Raw genomic sequence first — 16,866 nt, 5'->3', positions numbered from 1 at the left:
TGATGACTAAAATCATCTTTTTAAAAACGGCCATCTCTTTTGTGTGTGTGCTTAAAAAAGTTGATATGAGGATGTGGATTGTTAACTTATAATGTTTGTGTGTCCTTCGGAAACAAGATGGCAGTGATAAATTTTAAGAAACACAGAAATTAAAACTGACAAAGAGAAGTCAGAAGAACTAGAAAGGTATTTTTGTAAAGTATCTAAAGCATTCTTTTTGAACTCCACCAACTTTATGTAATTGTTTAATGTATACTTGCAAAGATTTTTAGGGCTAAAATGACATCAGTTCAAAGTTGACTCTTATTACCTTCTTCCTGGTGTGAAGACGAACACCTCTACCCAACTCCTCTTGACCAAGGCAGTGAACAGCCTCTTTTACAGCCCCCGGATCATCAAGCCACAAGTTTGCCTTCGAGGGGTGAGCGTGCGTTACCTCAGGTGGCCTGGCCCCCACCTGCACGGCTTCCTGCGGTGTTGTCACTTCTGGCCGGGGTCCTGAAGGCTGCCGCAGCAGCGCCCAGTCCTCCGTGTCCTGAGCATGCGAAGCGAGTGGCAGGAATTGTCACCTGGTGCCAACTCTCTGTGCTCTGAAAAGCCTGGCGCCTCTGCTGTCCTCCCCCTGCCTCACGTACCCGTTGCCTTTCTTCTCTTCTGAGTTTCCAACTGTTTCTCAGAGAGTCAGATAACAAAGTAGCTTCTGTTTTCTTATGTAGGCGAAGTCAGGAATTCCACAGCACCTGAGACTGGGGGTTTGATGACTTCTGCTGAATAGATTTTAGAAGTGTGCAAGTCCTCTTCCCCACCACCACATTTGGGGTGTAGAGTTTTAGGTCACCTGGAAATCAGACCATATGTTAGCTTCCCACTTTTGGTGAACCAGCTTCCCTGGTGGCTCAGAGGGTAAAGCATCTGCCAGCAATGCGGGAGACCCGGGTTCAATCCCTGGGTTGGGAAGATGCCTTGGAGAAGGAAATGGCAACCCACTCCAGTACTCTTGCCTGAAAAATTTCATGAATGGAGGTGCCTCGTAGCTTACAGTCCATGGGGTTGCAAAGAGTCAGACACGACTGAGCAACTTCACTTTCACTTTCTTGTGATATTAGCCTGAGTTCTGGTTACAGCGCAGGCCTTAGGAGGCTCTGTCATCGAGCTCAGTCATGTCTGACTCTTCGCAGCCCCTTGGACTGGAGCCCTCCAGGCTCCTCTGTCCATGAAATTTCCCAGGCAAGAATATTGGAGGGGGCTGCCACCTCCTCCTCCAGGGGATCTTCCTGACCCAGTGATTGAACCCGTGTCTCTTGGATCTCCTGTATTGGCAGGCAGATTCTTTACCACTAGCAACCACCGTGGAAGTCCCAAGTAGCTCTATAATTGTGAGCAAATCTTAGCATACCAATTAATTACAGAGTAATTCCTGTTCTTTTCACCTGCAGGGCTGGTGTGAGAATAGAAACACCAAAAATATTAACATCTTCATTAGGCTGGAAAGTTTTGTAGAAAAATTAAATGGCAGTATAACTTTACAGTATTTCTGAAAGACTTTTTTTTCCTCCCTCATAAATTTAGAAACTTAGAATGACTGAATTAAATTCATTTAAATTCTTGATTACTGCCTGTGCTCATAGGGAACTTGATTTGGATCAAGAAATTAGGGCAATAGGATGAATTTCAGAATCATTGAAAATTTAAGGGTAAGAGTTATGACAGTTGACATACTGAGATCTGTTTGCCTGTGACCTCTACTTGAGTCAGACAAAATGCAAAAGCTTATTAGACTTCTGAGGCATTGCATAGTTTAAACCTCAAAGGAAGAAAAAAAAGGCCCAAATTACATTAAATGAATGAAAGATGATATTCCTTAAAAATCCATGGCATTATTTTACTCAATGAATCTCTTCCAGATTTTCAAGCTAATTTTCAGTGTCTGCATGCTAATAAAATTTCTGATTCTTTTTTCTTCCTGAAGTGTAATTATAATGCTATGCAGCTTGCATTTTTGTCCTGGACCAGCTCCTTCCCGCTTCCCCCCTCCCCCAATCCAAGCTCCTGAATTCACCCACTTGCTTAAATATACTCCTGACTATAATAGACACTCCTTAAGAGTTGTATATATAACAATGTGAGTATTTGAATGTAAGTGGTTTAATTGTAAAGTTCTGTCCTTGATGTGATAAGATAGGTACATGAAAGAAGTTGTTCATTTTTTTATAATAGATTTTCCTTACGAAGTATATTACATTACAAACTTCTACAGAAAGAGCAAAATTTAAGTAAATTTAAAATAAAGACACAAGTTTTCTTTCCTACATTCTTTTGTCAGCTTCCAAGACTGATCTGAGAAATGCGATCAAGGGGAATTTATAATCTGCTATAAATTATTTTCTGCTATAATCTGTTCTTTATAATCTGCTAGTTATTGTAGGAGCCATTCCTATAAATTGGAAGTATCATTTTCAAATTTCTGACTTAATTTGATAGTAATAAAAATGTTACAAGGCCTATTACTCTAGAGATTTTGGAAGCAGGAAACATCAACTCAAGTTTATAAGGTCAATAAGAAAATAAGGTATTAGTTCCTCAGTCATATCCTACTGTTTGTGACCCCATGGACTGTAGCCTGCCAGGCTCCTCTATCCATGGAATTATCCAGACAAGAATACTAGAGGGGTAGCCATTTCCTTTTCCAGGGAATCTTCCCAATCCAGGGATTGAACCCGAGTCTCCTGCATTGCAGGCAGAAATAAAGTACAATATAGTAATCATAGACTAGAAACTCTAAAGAATATTGAGGAAAAGGAAGTTCATCACAGGACACCAGATGCTTTTAATCTTTTGAAGCGCCCTGCCTTAGAGTTCTAATATTTGGTAAATACTGAAAATCGTGGATAATTGTGGAATTCTATTTCATCATTTCTGCAGTGGTTTTGTAAGGGTCAGTGGGAAATTTTTGGGAGAGACTTGCGTGTGGCAGATGGGGTGATGGTGGCAGTCATTGAGGACATGGACAGCGGCCAGCTGTCGGGGGGTGTCACCCAGCCTGTCACCAGCTGTTAAGAGTACAGCTTTCTCAGATCGCTTTCAGCCTGTTTGGATGCTTATGTGTCCATTTAATAATAGTAAAATAGCAACACGTGTCTCCATATTTGCCCCCCTGAATACTGCATGTTTATTTCATTTTCCATATCATTTCATAGGTGATTCTCAGGTTTGTTTGGGTCTTTTTTATAGGAATTATGATATCTCACTGATTTTTCGTTTCCTTTCAGTTTTAGGATTCTTAACCCCTAAATGTTTTTTTCTTATGGGAAGGGAAAGGTAAATTTGATTGAAGACCACCAGCAACCCCAGTCTGAGTTGTAAAGACCCTCATGGCCATCCTCAGGGGCACTTTATTCACCAAGACTGGAGCGGCCTCAGCTGGGCGTCAGCTTTAGTTCATGGCCATAGTGTCTGCAGACATTTCCATCGGCTTAAATACGCCTTGTATACGAGCTGCCTGGTGCTATAAACATCTAACCAATCCCATCAGGAACCCACAGAAGTTTCTGATGCTCTTTAAGGGTAAACCTAAGGGTTCTTAATTGACATGTTTTATATCCATCAATATACTTCTCTTGAGGTATAAAATTCAGTCTTACTCTATTTTTTCTTGTGCTAATCTATTCCTGCTTAGTACAGAGGAATATTTAAATCACAAGGCCTTTCTCTTAATATATTCAGATTTAAATACTATTTACTATAATATCAGTTAGGGATTTATCAAAGCCAGGTGTGAATCTTCAGGGACACATTAGGCATCATAATTAACTCTTAGAACTTGAGAAAAGACTTTGACTCTAATTTTTAGTAAATATTGAAATACAAGGTATAAGAATATAAGAAGTGGAATGAATTTCTTTCTGTCTTTTCTCATTGATTTAAAAATTTTACTAATTTTTAACAATTTTTTGCAAAGTAGTTTCTTTGAGGAAATTTTTTGAAAAATATTTTAATTATCATTCTGTTTTGAATATCCTTGACTGGGCAAGAGTGTATGAAGTTTAAAAATAAAGAAAGCATAGGAGATGATGATGGTATCTGGTTTATTTATGTAACCTCCCCAGGCTTCACCCAGCTGGGGATCTGCTTACAGTTGTGTTAAGTTTAGAAAAAAGACTAAGTCAGCAAAATAGTTTTAAGTTGGTAAAATAGTTTTAAAATTTTTATATGAAATAACTATTTGATGGTTTTAAAAAACAATGTACTTGGTTACATTAAGTATATAAATATGCATAGATTTTTAATAAATGAGCAGGTCAGGTTTAAATTTAGTTAGATTTGAAAACAACTTGTAACTAGATATATTTCCAATATGATGACATGGATTAAAAGATAATTAAATTAGGCTAATCAGGTGCCTTTGCTGGCAGTCCTGACAAAATAAACATGTCATATTTCTTTTTAATGAAATCGGTATTTGGGGCATTAGTGTTTCATGTATATTTGTCATGAGATTTATTTTCACTTGAGGCAGTGTTCAACTTGGGTTGGAAAAGTATCACGTGAAGTTCATTAACTCCCTTCATATTGATATTTAAACCAGTAAACCTAAAAAATAGGATGATAGTCTATTATGTATTGTCCATTTGTATTTCTATATGCCCTTCCTAACTGGAGAATGAATGAAAATAATGTTGGAGGATCTTTTTTTAAGTTTATTTTGAGATTCGAATGCTTTACTATAGTAGGAGACTGAAGCTTCTTCTTTAATCTGAGATCAATTTATAGACTGTGAATAAGAGGAACCTCAACAGTGATCACTCTAATTCATTGAGCTTCTATCCTCTTAAAAAAAATAGCCTTTCTTTGGGAAGGTCAAAGGAGTCTAATACTAAAAATCCATATACTTTCTGTAAACTAAGATAGGTTCACACAGTGTCTTCTTTAAACAGAGACAAGAAGAAATTGAAGTAGAGAGAATCTAGTAGTATAACCCCAGGTATTTTGAGGATGTTGAAGTCAAATGGATGGTGTGTGCCCTGCTCTTTCTAGGGATGATAAACCATGTATGTGTCAGTGAGGAGAATCTCCTCAACTGTCCTCTGTAAACAGAGATCACACGTTAGAGTATTTAAGCCCCAGAAATTCACACAGCCTGCCATTGTTATAAGGCTTCCGGTCACCTTTGATAGGAGACTTTTCACGGCTCTAATGTAACCAGCATTAAAATGAAGACACTGTGAGCAAACAGTCTTATGTTTACGGCTGGTTACTGTAGCTAGATTGCCTTTTCCCCTTCATTCTTCAGCAGAGAGAAGCAGTTTCCGTGGTTCACGGTGGTGTCGAGGTTTTGTCATCTTTCTGCTTCCACCCCGTTCTTTTCAGACCTAAACGAGTGTGGCCTGAAGCCGCGGCCCTGCAAGCACAGGTGCATGAACACTTACGGCAGCTACAAGTGCTACTGTCTCAACGGATACATGCTCATGCCGGACGGGTCCTGCTCAAGTATGTCAAGAATCTTAGCTGCTTCATAATGCTCTGGGCTTGACTGCACGCTGTGCCCTGCAAGTGTGTGAAAGGGGCCTCCTAACCCTCCTCCGAAGCAGGATGTGAGCGCGTTTGTATGTGTGCCTGAGGAGTGGAAAACCAGGATGAGAGCTGCCCACTGTGGATGTCTAGCATTCTTTTACCATGGCTGCCAACGTCAAACTGATTTGGAAATGGTCTTCTGATGTCATTCCTAGCACATTTCCCCCGTCTTCCATCTGGTTTTAGCACTGTTTCATGTAGAAAAAGAACCTCGGTGACCATTTGAGGACTGTTGTGCTCTCCATAAGGCTGGACAGTAAACTGTTGGCTGGTAGGGAATCCACCCAGCCTGGTTATTGAGTATAAACCACCCATAAGTACCCACTCACTTCAGTTTTACATTTCTTGATAATAGTCTGAAGGCTAAGTTACGACTTTTTTTCTTGAAAAACCATAGTTCAAATGAAAACAAAAGCTTATAATAACTTAAAAGTAGATTTCATATGTGTCTTTGTAAGAAAGAAATGGATGATGTTTCCTACTATCATTTGGATGTGTTTTATAAATGGAAAATGGCCTAAAATTCTCTGCAGGCTGAATGTTAAATTGAGGTTGTGGTTATAGGATATCTAATAGTTAATGACTTGAATTTTATTTTTACTGAACTATCAGCTAGATCAGTTAATTATCAGTAGGTATCAGCTATTTCTAATTGGATTACATTTTATAAAATAAAAAGGTTAGCTAATTTTATTTATCATTTCATATTTACCATGGAACTTTTTGCAGTGAGGCGAGTTTATGCTTATGAACAAGTGGGAGGGCTGCTAGAATCCTCTATCCTTGTACAACTCACTGGGAAATGTGCTGTACCTGGAGACATTCAAGGGATGGTTGAGACACTTACTTGGATATTTTAGCTAAGACCAGCACTTAATATGAGTAATCTTGAAAAATAACCTCAATTTCCTATTTAGCTTGGCCACTGGAAAAATTTCCAGATAATTTTTCTAAGTTTTACATTTGTCTTTTAGTTCTTCAGATGCATTAAGGATCTTCCCCAGATACTAACAAAACTGGTCCACTTCTTAATCATCTGAGGGAAGAAGGTCTCTGTGTCCTTCCTCCTGTTTTTGACTTGACTTTTTTTTAGATTGTTGGAGCATTAAGCCCATTTTGTCTTCATTGTTGCTTCGGTGTCACTGATTTCAGGATCAGTAAAAACCGTTACTTTAGGTCCCAGGCACGCTCCCTGTCTCTCCGAGTCAGACAGCACTGTCTTCCCAGGTGCCCTGACGTGCTCCATGGCCAACTGTCAGTACGGCTGTGATGTCGTCAAAGGCCAAATCCGGTGCAGGTGCCCGTCTCCTGGCCTGCAGCTGGCTCCTGACGGGAGGACCTGTGTGGGTGAGTTGTAAGACCAAGCATCTCTGTCAGCAGCCTCTCGAGGGTAAGGAAGAAAATGAAATGTGATGGAGGGAAGGGAAAAGGGCAGGTAAATAGCATCAGGTAATTAGCTGCCTTGAGAGGATATCACATGTCTCACAGGGGGACCTCCTCTCTCTCTGAAAACCTTGCGAGGGACAGGAGGAAGGTTCAGGCAGGGGAAACCGCACGAGCGGAGGCAGTGAAGTTCAGAGGGAGCAGAGTGTTCAGGGAACAAGAAAAGCTCAGTATTTCTAGGACATAAGAGGCAGTAAGTGTTGACGCTGAGCGGGTAGACAGGGCTAGACTGCATGTGCTGCGCTCAAGGATTCAATTTTTTTCCCCTGTAAATTAGGAAGGCGGTAAAGATAAGAGTGTGGGCTTCGATTTCAAACCTGGCTCTGTCATAGACTTGATATGTAACCTTAGGTAAGAGACTTCCTTTCTTTGAGCTTGAGTCTTCTCACTTTTAAAATGGGAGTAATGCCACATGGAACCCTTGTGAGGATTGAATGAGATCATGGATGCAAAGAACTTAGCATCTAGTAAGTTAACCTTGTAGTACCCTGCATGTAGTAAGCACTGAGTGAATGGAGGTGTTCGGGGACTCGAGGGGTATTTATTGAGTACTCTCTATATCCCAGACCATGTTAAGTACTAGGCTGTAGGGTAATGGACAGACCAGATTTTAATCCTTACAAAATCTATATTTTAATGGGAGAGACAGAAAAGAAAGAAATATCCAGTGAAATTACAAACAATACCAGCTGTTAATATGAGGTACTAAGACAGTGAAAATCAGAAAGGATCTGTTTTAGAAAATAATGGTCAAGAGAGCCATAAAGTAAGGCCTGGACCGCTGGCTATGTGAAGAATCAGCCAAGCAGGTGAACATGTTAGAGAGCACTGCAGTGAAAGAGAGGCTGACTTCTCTGAGGTTTGGAAAGAACGAAAGACCATACCCTTAAGTTCACAGTATGAGGGGTGATGGCTTAAGATACAGCCAGTGAGAGAGGTGAGGACTGTTTATTACAGGGTCACCAAAGACATGGTGAGGAGTGAGGAATGGATTCAGAAAGCAAGTAGAAACAGTTGAGATTTTGGAGCTTGGTAACAATCCCTTCTTAGGTCTCGAGAGTGAAAGTTGCTCAGTCGTGTCCGACTCTTTGCGACTCTATGGACTGTAACTGCCAGGCTCCTCTGTCCATGGAATTCTTCAGGCAAGAACACTGGAGTGGGTAGACATTCCCTTCTCCAGGAGATCAAACCCAGGTCTCCCTCATTGCAGGCGGATTCTTCACCATCTGAGCTACCAGGGAAGCCCTCTTATGCCTTAATAAAATCATTTGTTGGCAATTGAGTGGGAATGCTTTGGAGGGGGTAAGATTGGCAGAGGAAAGGCCAGTTTGGAGGCTCCTAGAATAGTCTGTCCTGGGAGAGCTTGGACTACGGTCATGTCAGTAGGTGAAGAGCAGAGTAAATGAGTTCACAGAATTTACCAGAGAAAGAAACAGCTGGGCTCGATGATTTGAAGGTTAAGGGAAATAGGGTTGTCAAGGATGACTCACGTTTCTAGCTGGAGCTCGCAGGGGGATACAGGTGTAGTGCATCCTGTGATGTGGTACAAGAGGAGGACAGCTGGGGTTGGAAGGATGAGTTGAAATTTGGAGATACAGAATTTATGTTGCCTGCCAGGGCAATCAGCCGGATAACGTTTATGATGAGCCACTGCGTCAGGCAGCCGTTGGCAGTTAATTGTTTATTTTAAAATCGACTCCACCTGAACATGCGGTGCTCTTCCTAAAATGCAGTTGGCTTCTGTTTCTAGACATTGATGAATGTGCTACTGGAAGAGCCTCCTGCCCCAGATACAGGCAGTGTGTGAACACTTTTGGGAGTTACATCTGCAAATGTCATAAAGGCTTCGACCTCATGTACATAGGAGGCAAATACCAATGTCACGGTAATAAACCCCAACCATTTCATTGTGTTGTTTTTTCCTCTGGAGCGGAAAGATCTCTTAATTATGGTGATGACTGGGATGTCAAGGGCACAGGAGGTTACTGGCAATTAAATTAAGCAGACGTGAAATTCAAACTCTGGTAGTTCTGGATGCAGATGTACTTTATTTCTTCCCTTTATCTGCGATTTTACGTGAACCTTCACATTGCAAAAAATTGACCTTTTTTTTTTTGAAACTGTATTTTTTGTGAGTCATCGTATTTATCTCCTAAATAAACCTCTTCTTATCCTACTTCCTGATGCAGACATAGATGAATGCTCCCTTGGGCAGTACCAGTGCAGCAGCTTTGCGCGATGTTACAACATACACGGGTCCTACAAGTGTAAATGTAAAGATGGATACCAGGGCGATGGGCTGAATTGTGTGTGTGAGTCATGCTTCTCTCTCAGCTCTGAATTCCAGCAGGAAATACAGGGTTACACAAAGGCCACTGCTAGAGAAGATAAGGAACAAGATTAATTATCAAATATCATTTTTCATAGCTCGTAAAACTAGTCTGTGATTTCCACAAATAAAAATCACTTGCTCAGGTGTTTTAAAAAAATTAAAGACTAAAGGATAGACTCTAATCTTAAAAAAGCATTCAGTTTCTTGACTAAACTCTCGCAGTAGCTTCTCTTTAGCTGGTAAGACATTTTAGAGCCCTTCCTGAGAATTTGATTTTGTTATAATCAGAAATAAATGTATGTTTATCATTATCATTAGATTATAATGATGGGATAATCTGAACATTTTGTGCATTTTTGTTCTTCTGGTTTATGCCCCCAATTCTACTATAAAAAAAGCATTTCTGTATTTCTCTATGTTCAGAACTGTTTCACTTTTTAAAACTTTATACATCCTATTTGTAGTATGGCTATGTTAGTAGATAAACATGGAAAAAAATACCCTCCAAAATGAAAGTTTCACAAACCAAAGGCCACAATTTAGCATATATTTCATGCAGCAATAGATAAATTAAAATTTTCTGTAGTAAAATATATATTGAAGATCATGGGGCATAAAATCAGGATTAAAGGATTTTTGAAGGGTGGTCATGTAGTTATACTCCCAGTCTGGAGTAGATCATTCCAGGAAGATTAAATATTAATTCCTTTTGGTGAATACAATCAAGGACAAAGTTTCCACAGATGATTTTCATGATCTCTGGACATTTTTCTAAAAAGCAATTGTATAAATTAGTAAAGGAGAAGGAAAACCAAATATAAAACTATAAATAGAACATTTAGTGAGAATGTGTTTGTGTGAATTGAATTTATATAAAGTGTGGAAGAGAAAAGTATTAGTCTTTAGACAATTCTAAACATGATTTTATATTGCTAATTATACATGTACCATGGGGGCATTTAACATTGACTCTAAATATACATTTCTCATACTTTAAAATTTTAGAATATCTCCGCATTTAAAAAAAAAATCTCATTGATTCTTGTTTCTTTCTACTTTACAAATACTTAACTGTGTTTCGATACATTTCACTATAGAAACACAATATAATTCTTGTATACATCCACCAGATATGTTTATGTGATATATGTTTATGAGTATATATATATATATATATATATATATACACATTAGTATTTGCTTTTTTTTTTAAACAGTGTGACTTACATTAGGGGAATAATCTAAATGCAAAAAGTAAGCCTCATTGGCATGAGGTATTTTGATGGGTTTGTTTTTTACAATTCGATATCTTTCTTTTTAAGGAGAGATGGTTGTGCACTAATTGAAATATATTTACTCTTCTAGATATTCCAAGAGTAATGATTGAACCTTCAGGTCCTATTCATGTACCAAAGGGAAATGGTACCATCTCAAAGGGCGATGGAGGACACAGTAATTGGATTCCTGACGTCAGAAGCACTAGGTGGCCTCTGAAGACACCGTACATGCCTCCTGTCATTACCGACAGGCCCGCTTCTAAGCCAACAGCAAGGCCTACACCAAGGCCAATGCCAGAGCCTACACCCCCTCCACCCCCACCCCCCGAGCTCAGAACACCTCCGCCAGCAACAGCCCCAGAGAGACCGGCCACCAGACTGACAACTGTGCCACCAGTTGCCACCACTGCGCCCAGAGAGATTACGGTTGACAACAGGATACAGACGGATCCTCAGAAACCGCGAGGAGATGTGTTCAGTAAGGCATAAATGCTGCCACATTTGGGGGGATTTTTTCCCCGGTTTTTCTGAGATGTAACTGACATGCAGCATTGTAGGAGTTTAAGGACGTGCAGAATAGTGGTTTGACTTATTCTCTGCTCTACTTAGTCACTCAATTGTGTCCAGCTCTTTGCGACCCCATGGACTGCAGCCCGCCAGGTTCCTCTGTCCATGGGGGTTCTCCAGGCAAGAATACTGGAGTGGGTTGTCATGCCCTTCTCCAGGGGATCTTCCCAATCCAGAGATTGAACCCAGGTCTTCTGCCCACTTTTTAATTGAATTATTGGGCGGTTTTTTTTTTTTTTTTTGCTATGAAGTTATATGAGTTTCCTGTATATTTTAGATACTAACCCCTTGCCACATATATGGTTTGCAAATATTTTTCCTCGTCTCTTCATTCTGTTGATGGTTTCTTTTGCTGTGCAGAAGCTCTCTAGTTTGATGTCATCCTGCTTATTATTTTCTTGCTTGTGCCTTAGGTCCCATCAAAGGAAATCATTGCCAAGACCCATGTTGAGGAACTTTCTTCCTGTTTTCTTCTAGGAATTTTGTGGTTTCAGGTCTTTTGTTCAAGTCTTGAATTCATTTCAAGCTAATTTTTGTGAGTAGTGTAAGATAAGGGTCTAGATTCGTTCTTTTACCTGTGATTATCGAGTTTTCCCAGCACCATTTATAAAGAGAGTGAAGTATTCTTGGGTCCCTTGTCAAATTTTATTTGACCTTATGTGCTTGGGTTTATTTTTGAGCTCCTGATTTTGTTCCATTGGTCTAAATGTCTGTTTTTATGCCAGTACCGTGCTGTTTGATGACTCTATCTTTCTAGTATAGCTTAAAGTCAGGAAGTGTGTGCCTACCACCGTATTCTTCTTTCTCAGGATTGCTTTGGCTGTTTGTGGTCTTTTGTGTTAGCCACAGGCCATGTCTTGAATAAGAATCAGTTATACATAGTATAAGTCATATACCTCTATTGTTACATATTATAAAGGGCTATATGAAAGTCTGTCAATTGGGCAACTAAGAATGTGAGTGGAAATGGAAAGAATAAGTAGATCATAGCTCCTATTCAGTAGGAGAATTCTCCTAACCTATTCAGATTTACTTGAAAACTTTCAGAGATGGAGAGCTTAATATAGCACATGCATTTAACTTTTAATCTAAGTGTTCATTCATTCAACCAATAAACATTTTCAGTACATTTTAGAATGCCAGGCCCTGTATTAGGCACTGGTACGAAGGTAAAACAGAAAAGCATATACTCTGATGGAAAAGACAGTTGCCCTGAAAATAACTGTAGTACTTAGTGGGAGATTAGTGGAGGTAGAGAAGAGGGGTGCCTAACTGGCCAGGGACAGTGTGGGGAATGGGGAGGCTTCTTGAGTGAAGTGGGGCTGAGGGGATTAAAAAAAAGCAGGCTTGGTTCATGGACACAGCACAACAGAAGCACAAGGGTAGGAAGCAGCATAGCATATGCAATAAACCACCAACAAACTGGCGGGTTGGGCCAAGGATTGATGAGAAAAACTGGCCAACTACCCCTTGTATTTACTGTAAACTGGTGGTTAGATCTAGACGGGAGCCAGGTTGGATTCAAGATTCCAGATTTTTAATGGGTGTCAACGGAGATAGAGACTGTAGGTAAAGAAGTTTTGAAAGGGGGGACGAGGCCCCCTTATTACTAGAACAAAATTTGCTTTGTTCAACCTCTTTTTGAGCCTTTTAATGTGTTCCTTTTTTTAAAAAAAAAAGTCTCTTTCTTCCCATTATTCCTCTCTATACCAACACACATATGAATTTAAAAATAACATTGAAGTTCACCCATAGGATTTAGCAGGATAAAACTGGGCAGATGCAGGGCTTCAATGATGTTTGAGAGCACTCGTTCTAAGAGAGTGTGATCTTAAAGACATGCCCTCAGAAAGAATTACCTTGATCCCATGCCAAGGCTGTTGGATGCTGCAGATAGCGTGGCTGTGTTGGGATACTCCTGCCAAAAATTAAATTCCACTCTCAGTTCATCTTCAGTCATAGTTGCTGGTTAAATTAGCATGGATGAGGATATTTTGGAAGCTTCTTAATTTGCTGTCTGGAGACTATAGCATATATTCCAAGTAAGGGAGTGGTTCTAAGATTTTAATTCAGAACAAACAACTGGGATTCAATTCATTGTGAAAACAGAGGAAGCTTAGCACTATTTAAGTTCAACCCCATTTATTCATGGGATATTTTCTTCATTTCCGGCATGATAATTTCTTGCTGTTGTTGTTGTTTAGTCACTAAATTGTGTCTGACTCTTTGCAGTCTCATAGACCGCAGCATATCCGGCCTCCCTGTCCCTCACTATCTCCTGGAGTTTGCCTAAATTCATAAATTTCTTAAGCCATCCTTATTCGCCACTGGTCTGAGAAACAGACTTTGGCTCTCCTCATTTCATGAATTTTCAGGTGATGTTAGTTACAGGCACTTTTGCGCAGTCTCCAAATAGCCCCTTACTTCAACTGTATTTTTCTTTACATTGAAAAATACATATGTTTAAGGGAAGAGGTTGTTAAACAGAACTTTTCTTTATAATATGAAATGTTTTGGTGTGTATGCATGGGTAGGTATGTATTGTCCCCCAAGAAAAGACTATGAAGATATTCTAAAAGGAAACCAAAGAAGAAAAAAACTATAACCTATAGGTTACACCTCTTCAATATTGTCAGGTCTTGAGGGCTGATGGACACAGCCCTCAATGGTCATTGTCTCCAGACCCCATCTTAGGAAATTACACAACTGTTTTCTTGTGAACAGTTTCTTCTTTTATGAACAGCAATCCTGTTCATAAATCTCTTCTTAGAAATACAACTTTTTAACCTATTTCGCAATCTTTTTGCCTTGTCCTTTAAACATTCTTTGCTTCCACAGTCTGTCTTAAAACACAGGGTCCAAAGATACATAATAGTCAGATCTGAGCTGGTTACAAGGGGAATTTTTAAAGCATGTTCTTCTAATCTAAATCTTTCCCTTGGTTGCCAAGTATGTTATAGTGCAGATTTATGGGCAGGTATTTACTCACCAGGTGTTTTCCCCTTAGGTAGGTCGTATAATGCCTGGTACATAGTAGGCTCTCAAAAATATTTGTTGAATGAAGTGAAATGAATTTTTGTACTGGATTAAACTATTTCTCAAGTATTCAATAGACTATTGTTTCTTATAGTCTGTCCTCAAATAATCTTATTTCAGACTTATGATCTTTCTCTTAGGCTGATGAAGCTTAATGTAGCTTTTAAAATAAAACATTCTCTGGAAAACTAAATCTAATATACTTCTAAATTTTTAAGCATGATGTTGAAAAACGGTCAAAAGACATTGGAAAAGAATATAAGACTGAGGCATATGAGAATGAGAGGTTTTTTGCTACTGTTGAGGATAGAATACATTGAACCAGAAGATACAGTTTTGATTCTCATCTCTATTATGTATGAGTTCAGTGACTTTGAACAGATTACTGTTTTCTACCTGAATGTTCTCATCTGTTAAATGGCAGTGGTATTTAACATACTCATAGAGTGCTTCAGGGATCAAACATAATACAAGTAAAAATGTTTGTGAATTATTAAATACTGTGAAATGTAAAAGATTGCTGTATTTTATAGGAATGACTGTGATGGGGAGTATTTAAATATGTGATTAAGACAATAACTTTTATGTGTGATTTGGAGTATTAAGCATGTGTTTTTTAAAAATTTCAATGTGAGGAACCCTAGGTTTTTCAGATTGCGTGAACAGAATTATAATCAGATATATTTGCAGGACTAACCCTAGCGTGATTTAAGCAACACTGAAGTTACCTGATGGGCTTCCCTGGTGGCTCAGATGGTAAAGAATCTGCTTGCAGTGCAGGAGATCTGAGTTCAATCCCTGGGTTGGGAAGATCCCCTGGAGAAGGAAATGGCAACCCACTCCAGTAGTCTTGCCTGGACAGAGGAGCCTGGTGAGCTACAGTCTACGGGGTCTCAGAGTCGGACACGACTGAGGGACTAACACTTTCGCTTTCAGAGTTACCTGATACAGCATGAAATTCTTGTTCCTCCACTAATGGGACAGACGGATGCTTTTCAAAGTGTGTTTCACAGAACATTAGTTTTCTGGGATATTAGGCAAGTGTATACCTAAAAAAGTTATGAGGCTGAATAAATTGAGATCCTATGTTTAGATCATGGGATCTGGTCCCATCACCTCATGGGAAATAGATGGGGAGACAGTGGAAACAGTGTCAGACTTTATTTTTGGGGGCTCCAAAATCACTGCAGATGGTGACTGCAGCCATGAAATTAAAAGATGCTTACTCCTTGGAAGGAAAGTTATGACCAACCTGGATAGCATATTAAAAAGCAGAGACATTACTTTGACAACAAAGGTCCATCTAGTCAAGGCTATGGTTTTTCCAGTGGTCATGTATGGATGTGAGAGTTGGACTGTGAAGAAAGCTGAGCATTGAAAAATTGATGCTTTTGAACTATGGTGTTGGAGAAGACTCTTGAGAGTCCCTTGGACTGCAAGGAGATCCAAACTGTCCATCCTGAAGGAGATCAGTGCTGGGTGTTCATTGGAAGGACTGATGCTGAAGCTGAATCTCCAATACTTTGGCCACCTCATGCAAAGAGTTGACGCATTGGAAAAGACCCTGATGCTGGGAGGGATTGGGAGCAGAAGGAGAAGGGGACGACAGAGGATGAGATGACTGGATGGCATCACCAACTCGATGGGCATGAGTTTGAGTAAACTCCGGGAGTTTGTGATGAACAGGGAGGCCTGGCATGCTGCAATTCATGGGGTCGCAAAGAGTCGAACACGACTGAGTGACTGAACTGATGTTTAGTCAGGGCTTCCCAGGTGATGCAGTGGTGAAGAATCTGCCTGCCAACGCAGGAGACACAAAAGATTCAGGTTCCATCTCTGGGTTAGGAAGATCCCCTGGAGGAGGAAATGGCAAGCCACTCCAGTATTCTTGCTTGGGAAATCCCATGGACAGAGGAGCCTGGTGGGCTACAGTCCATGGGGTCACAAAGAGTCAGACAGGACTGAGCAACTGAGTAAGCCTGCAGGCTTAGTCAACTTAAATAGGTTTGTTAAGTGTAGGACTTTTCAGTATGCTAGTGGTCATTGTGAATCTCTTGGAGAGGCATATAATGTGCATCATTTCCCAAATGGATTTAACCATGGGATTATTTAACTGTTGGGATCAGAGTTCATTATAGCCCACTTCAGATCAGGCTGGACTGAACTAAGACTTACAGAGACCACACACCCAATAGCCCTCTCCCATTAGCTCTCATTTGTGTGGTTTCTGAAACCAGTGGGTCGATCTTGGACTCAAAGAGCCTGGTGGGGATGTAGTAAGGAGGTGTAGGGAGGACAGAAAATTACTGGGCAGACTTAGAGCAAGAAAGGCAGATTTAACTGGTGGGCTGCCTGCCTGGATACCAGAGGTATGCTGCAGGGGATTGCTAAAAGGTTGAAGACCAAGCGAACACCAAAGACAAAAATCTGGTATCAGAGCAGGTAGGAGGTATCCCAGAGCAGAGAAAAAAAGAACACTATATAAAACCCAAAGTAAAGGACGTTAGGGAAAAATGCAACTCCAGTCTAGCAATACAGTGAAATATTATGCATTGATATCTTTTTCTAAAAAATGTTCACTGACTTGGAAAAGTACTTATTTTATAAAAATGTTAAGTGAAAGAGAATATACAGAACTGG

The 16,866-nt window shown here is 39.9% G+C and overlaps 1 protein-coding gene across 4 annotated transcripts in view; it reads left to right on the top strand.

Moving 5' to 3' along the window:
• The window catches only part of NPNT (nephronectin), a 75,969-nt gene that overhangs the window by 38,800 nt on the left and 20,303 nt on the right, over positions 1 to 16,866 (top strand). For 2 of the 4 annotated variants that reach the window (XM_020901203.2, XM_070452253.1), the window contains 6 exons: positions 329 to 421; positions 5,368 to 5,487; positions 6,799 to 6,918; positions 8,765 to 8,899; positions 9,204 to 9,326; positions 10,712 to 11,101. In XM_020901203.2, the coding sequence (XP_020756862.2) occupies positions 329 to 421; positions 5,368 to 5,487; positions 6,799 to 6,918; positions 8,765 to 8,899; positions 9,204 to 9,326; positions 10,712 to 11,101 (981 nt within the window). The remainder of the gene's footprint in view (positions 1 to 328; positions 422 to 5,367; positions 5,488 to 6,798; positions 6,919 to 8,764; positions 8,900 to 9,203; positions 9,327 to 10,711; positions 11,102 to 16,866) is intronic. The other 2 variants (XM_020901204.2, XM_070452254.1) reach the window with 1 other exon arrangement.

Source organism: Odocoileus virginianus, chromosome 21, assembly GCF_023699985.2.
Source record: "Odocoileus virginianus isolate 20LAN1187 ecotype Illinois chromosome 21, Ovbor_1.2, whole genome shotgun sequence".
Taxonomy (NCBI): domain Eukaryota; kingdom Metazoa; phylum Chordata; class Mammalia; order Artiodactyla; family Cervidae; genus Odocoileus; species Odocoileus virginianus.
The sequence above is the reverse complement of the archived record's forward strand: the minus strand, read 5'-3'. Positions and strand labels throughout refer to the sequence as shown.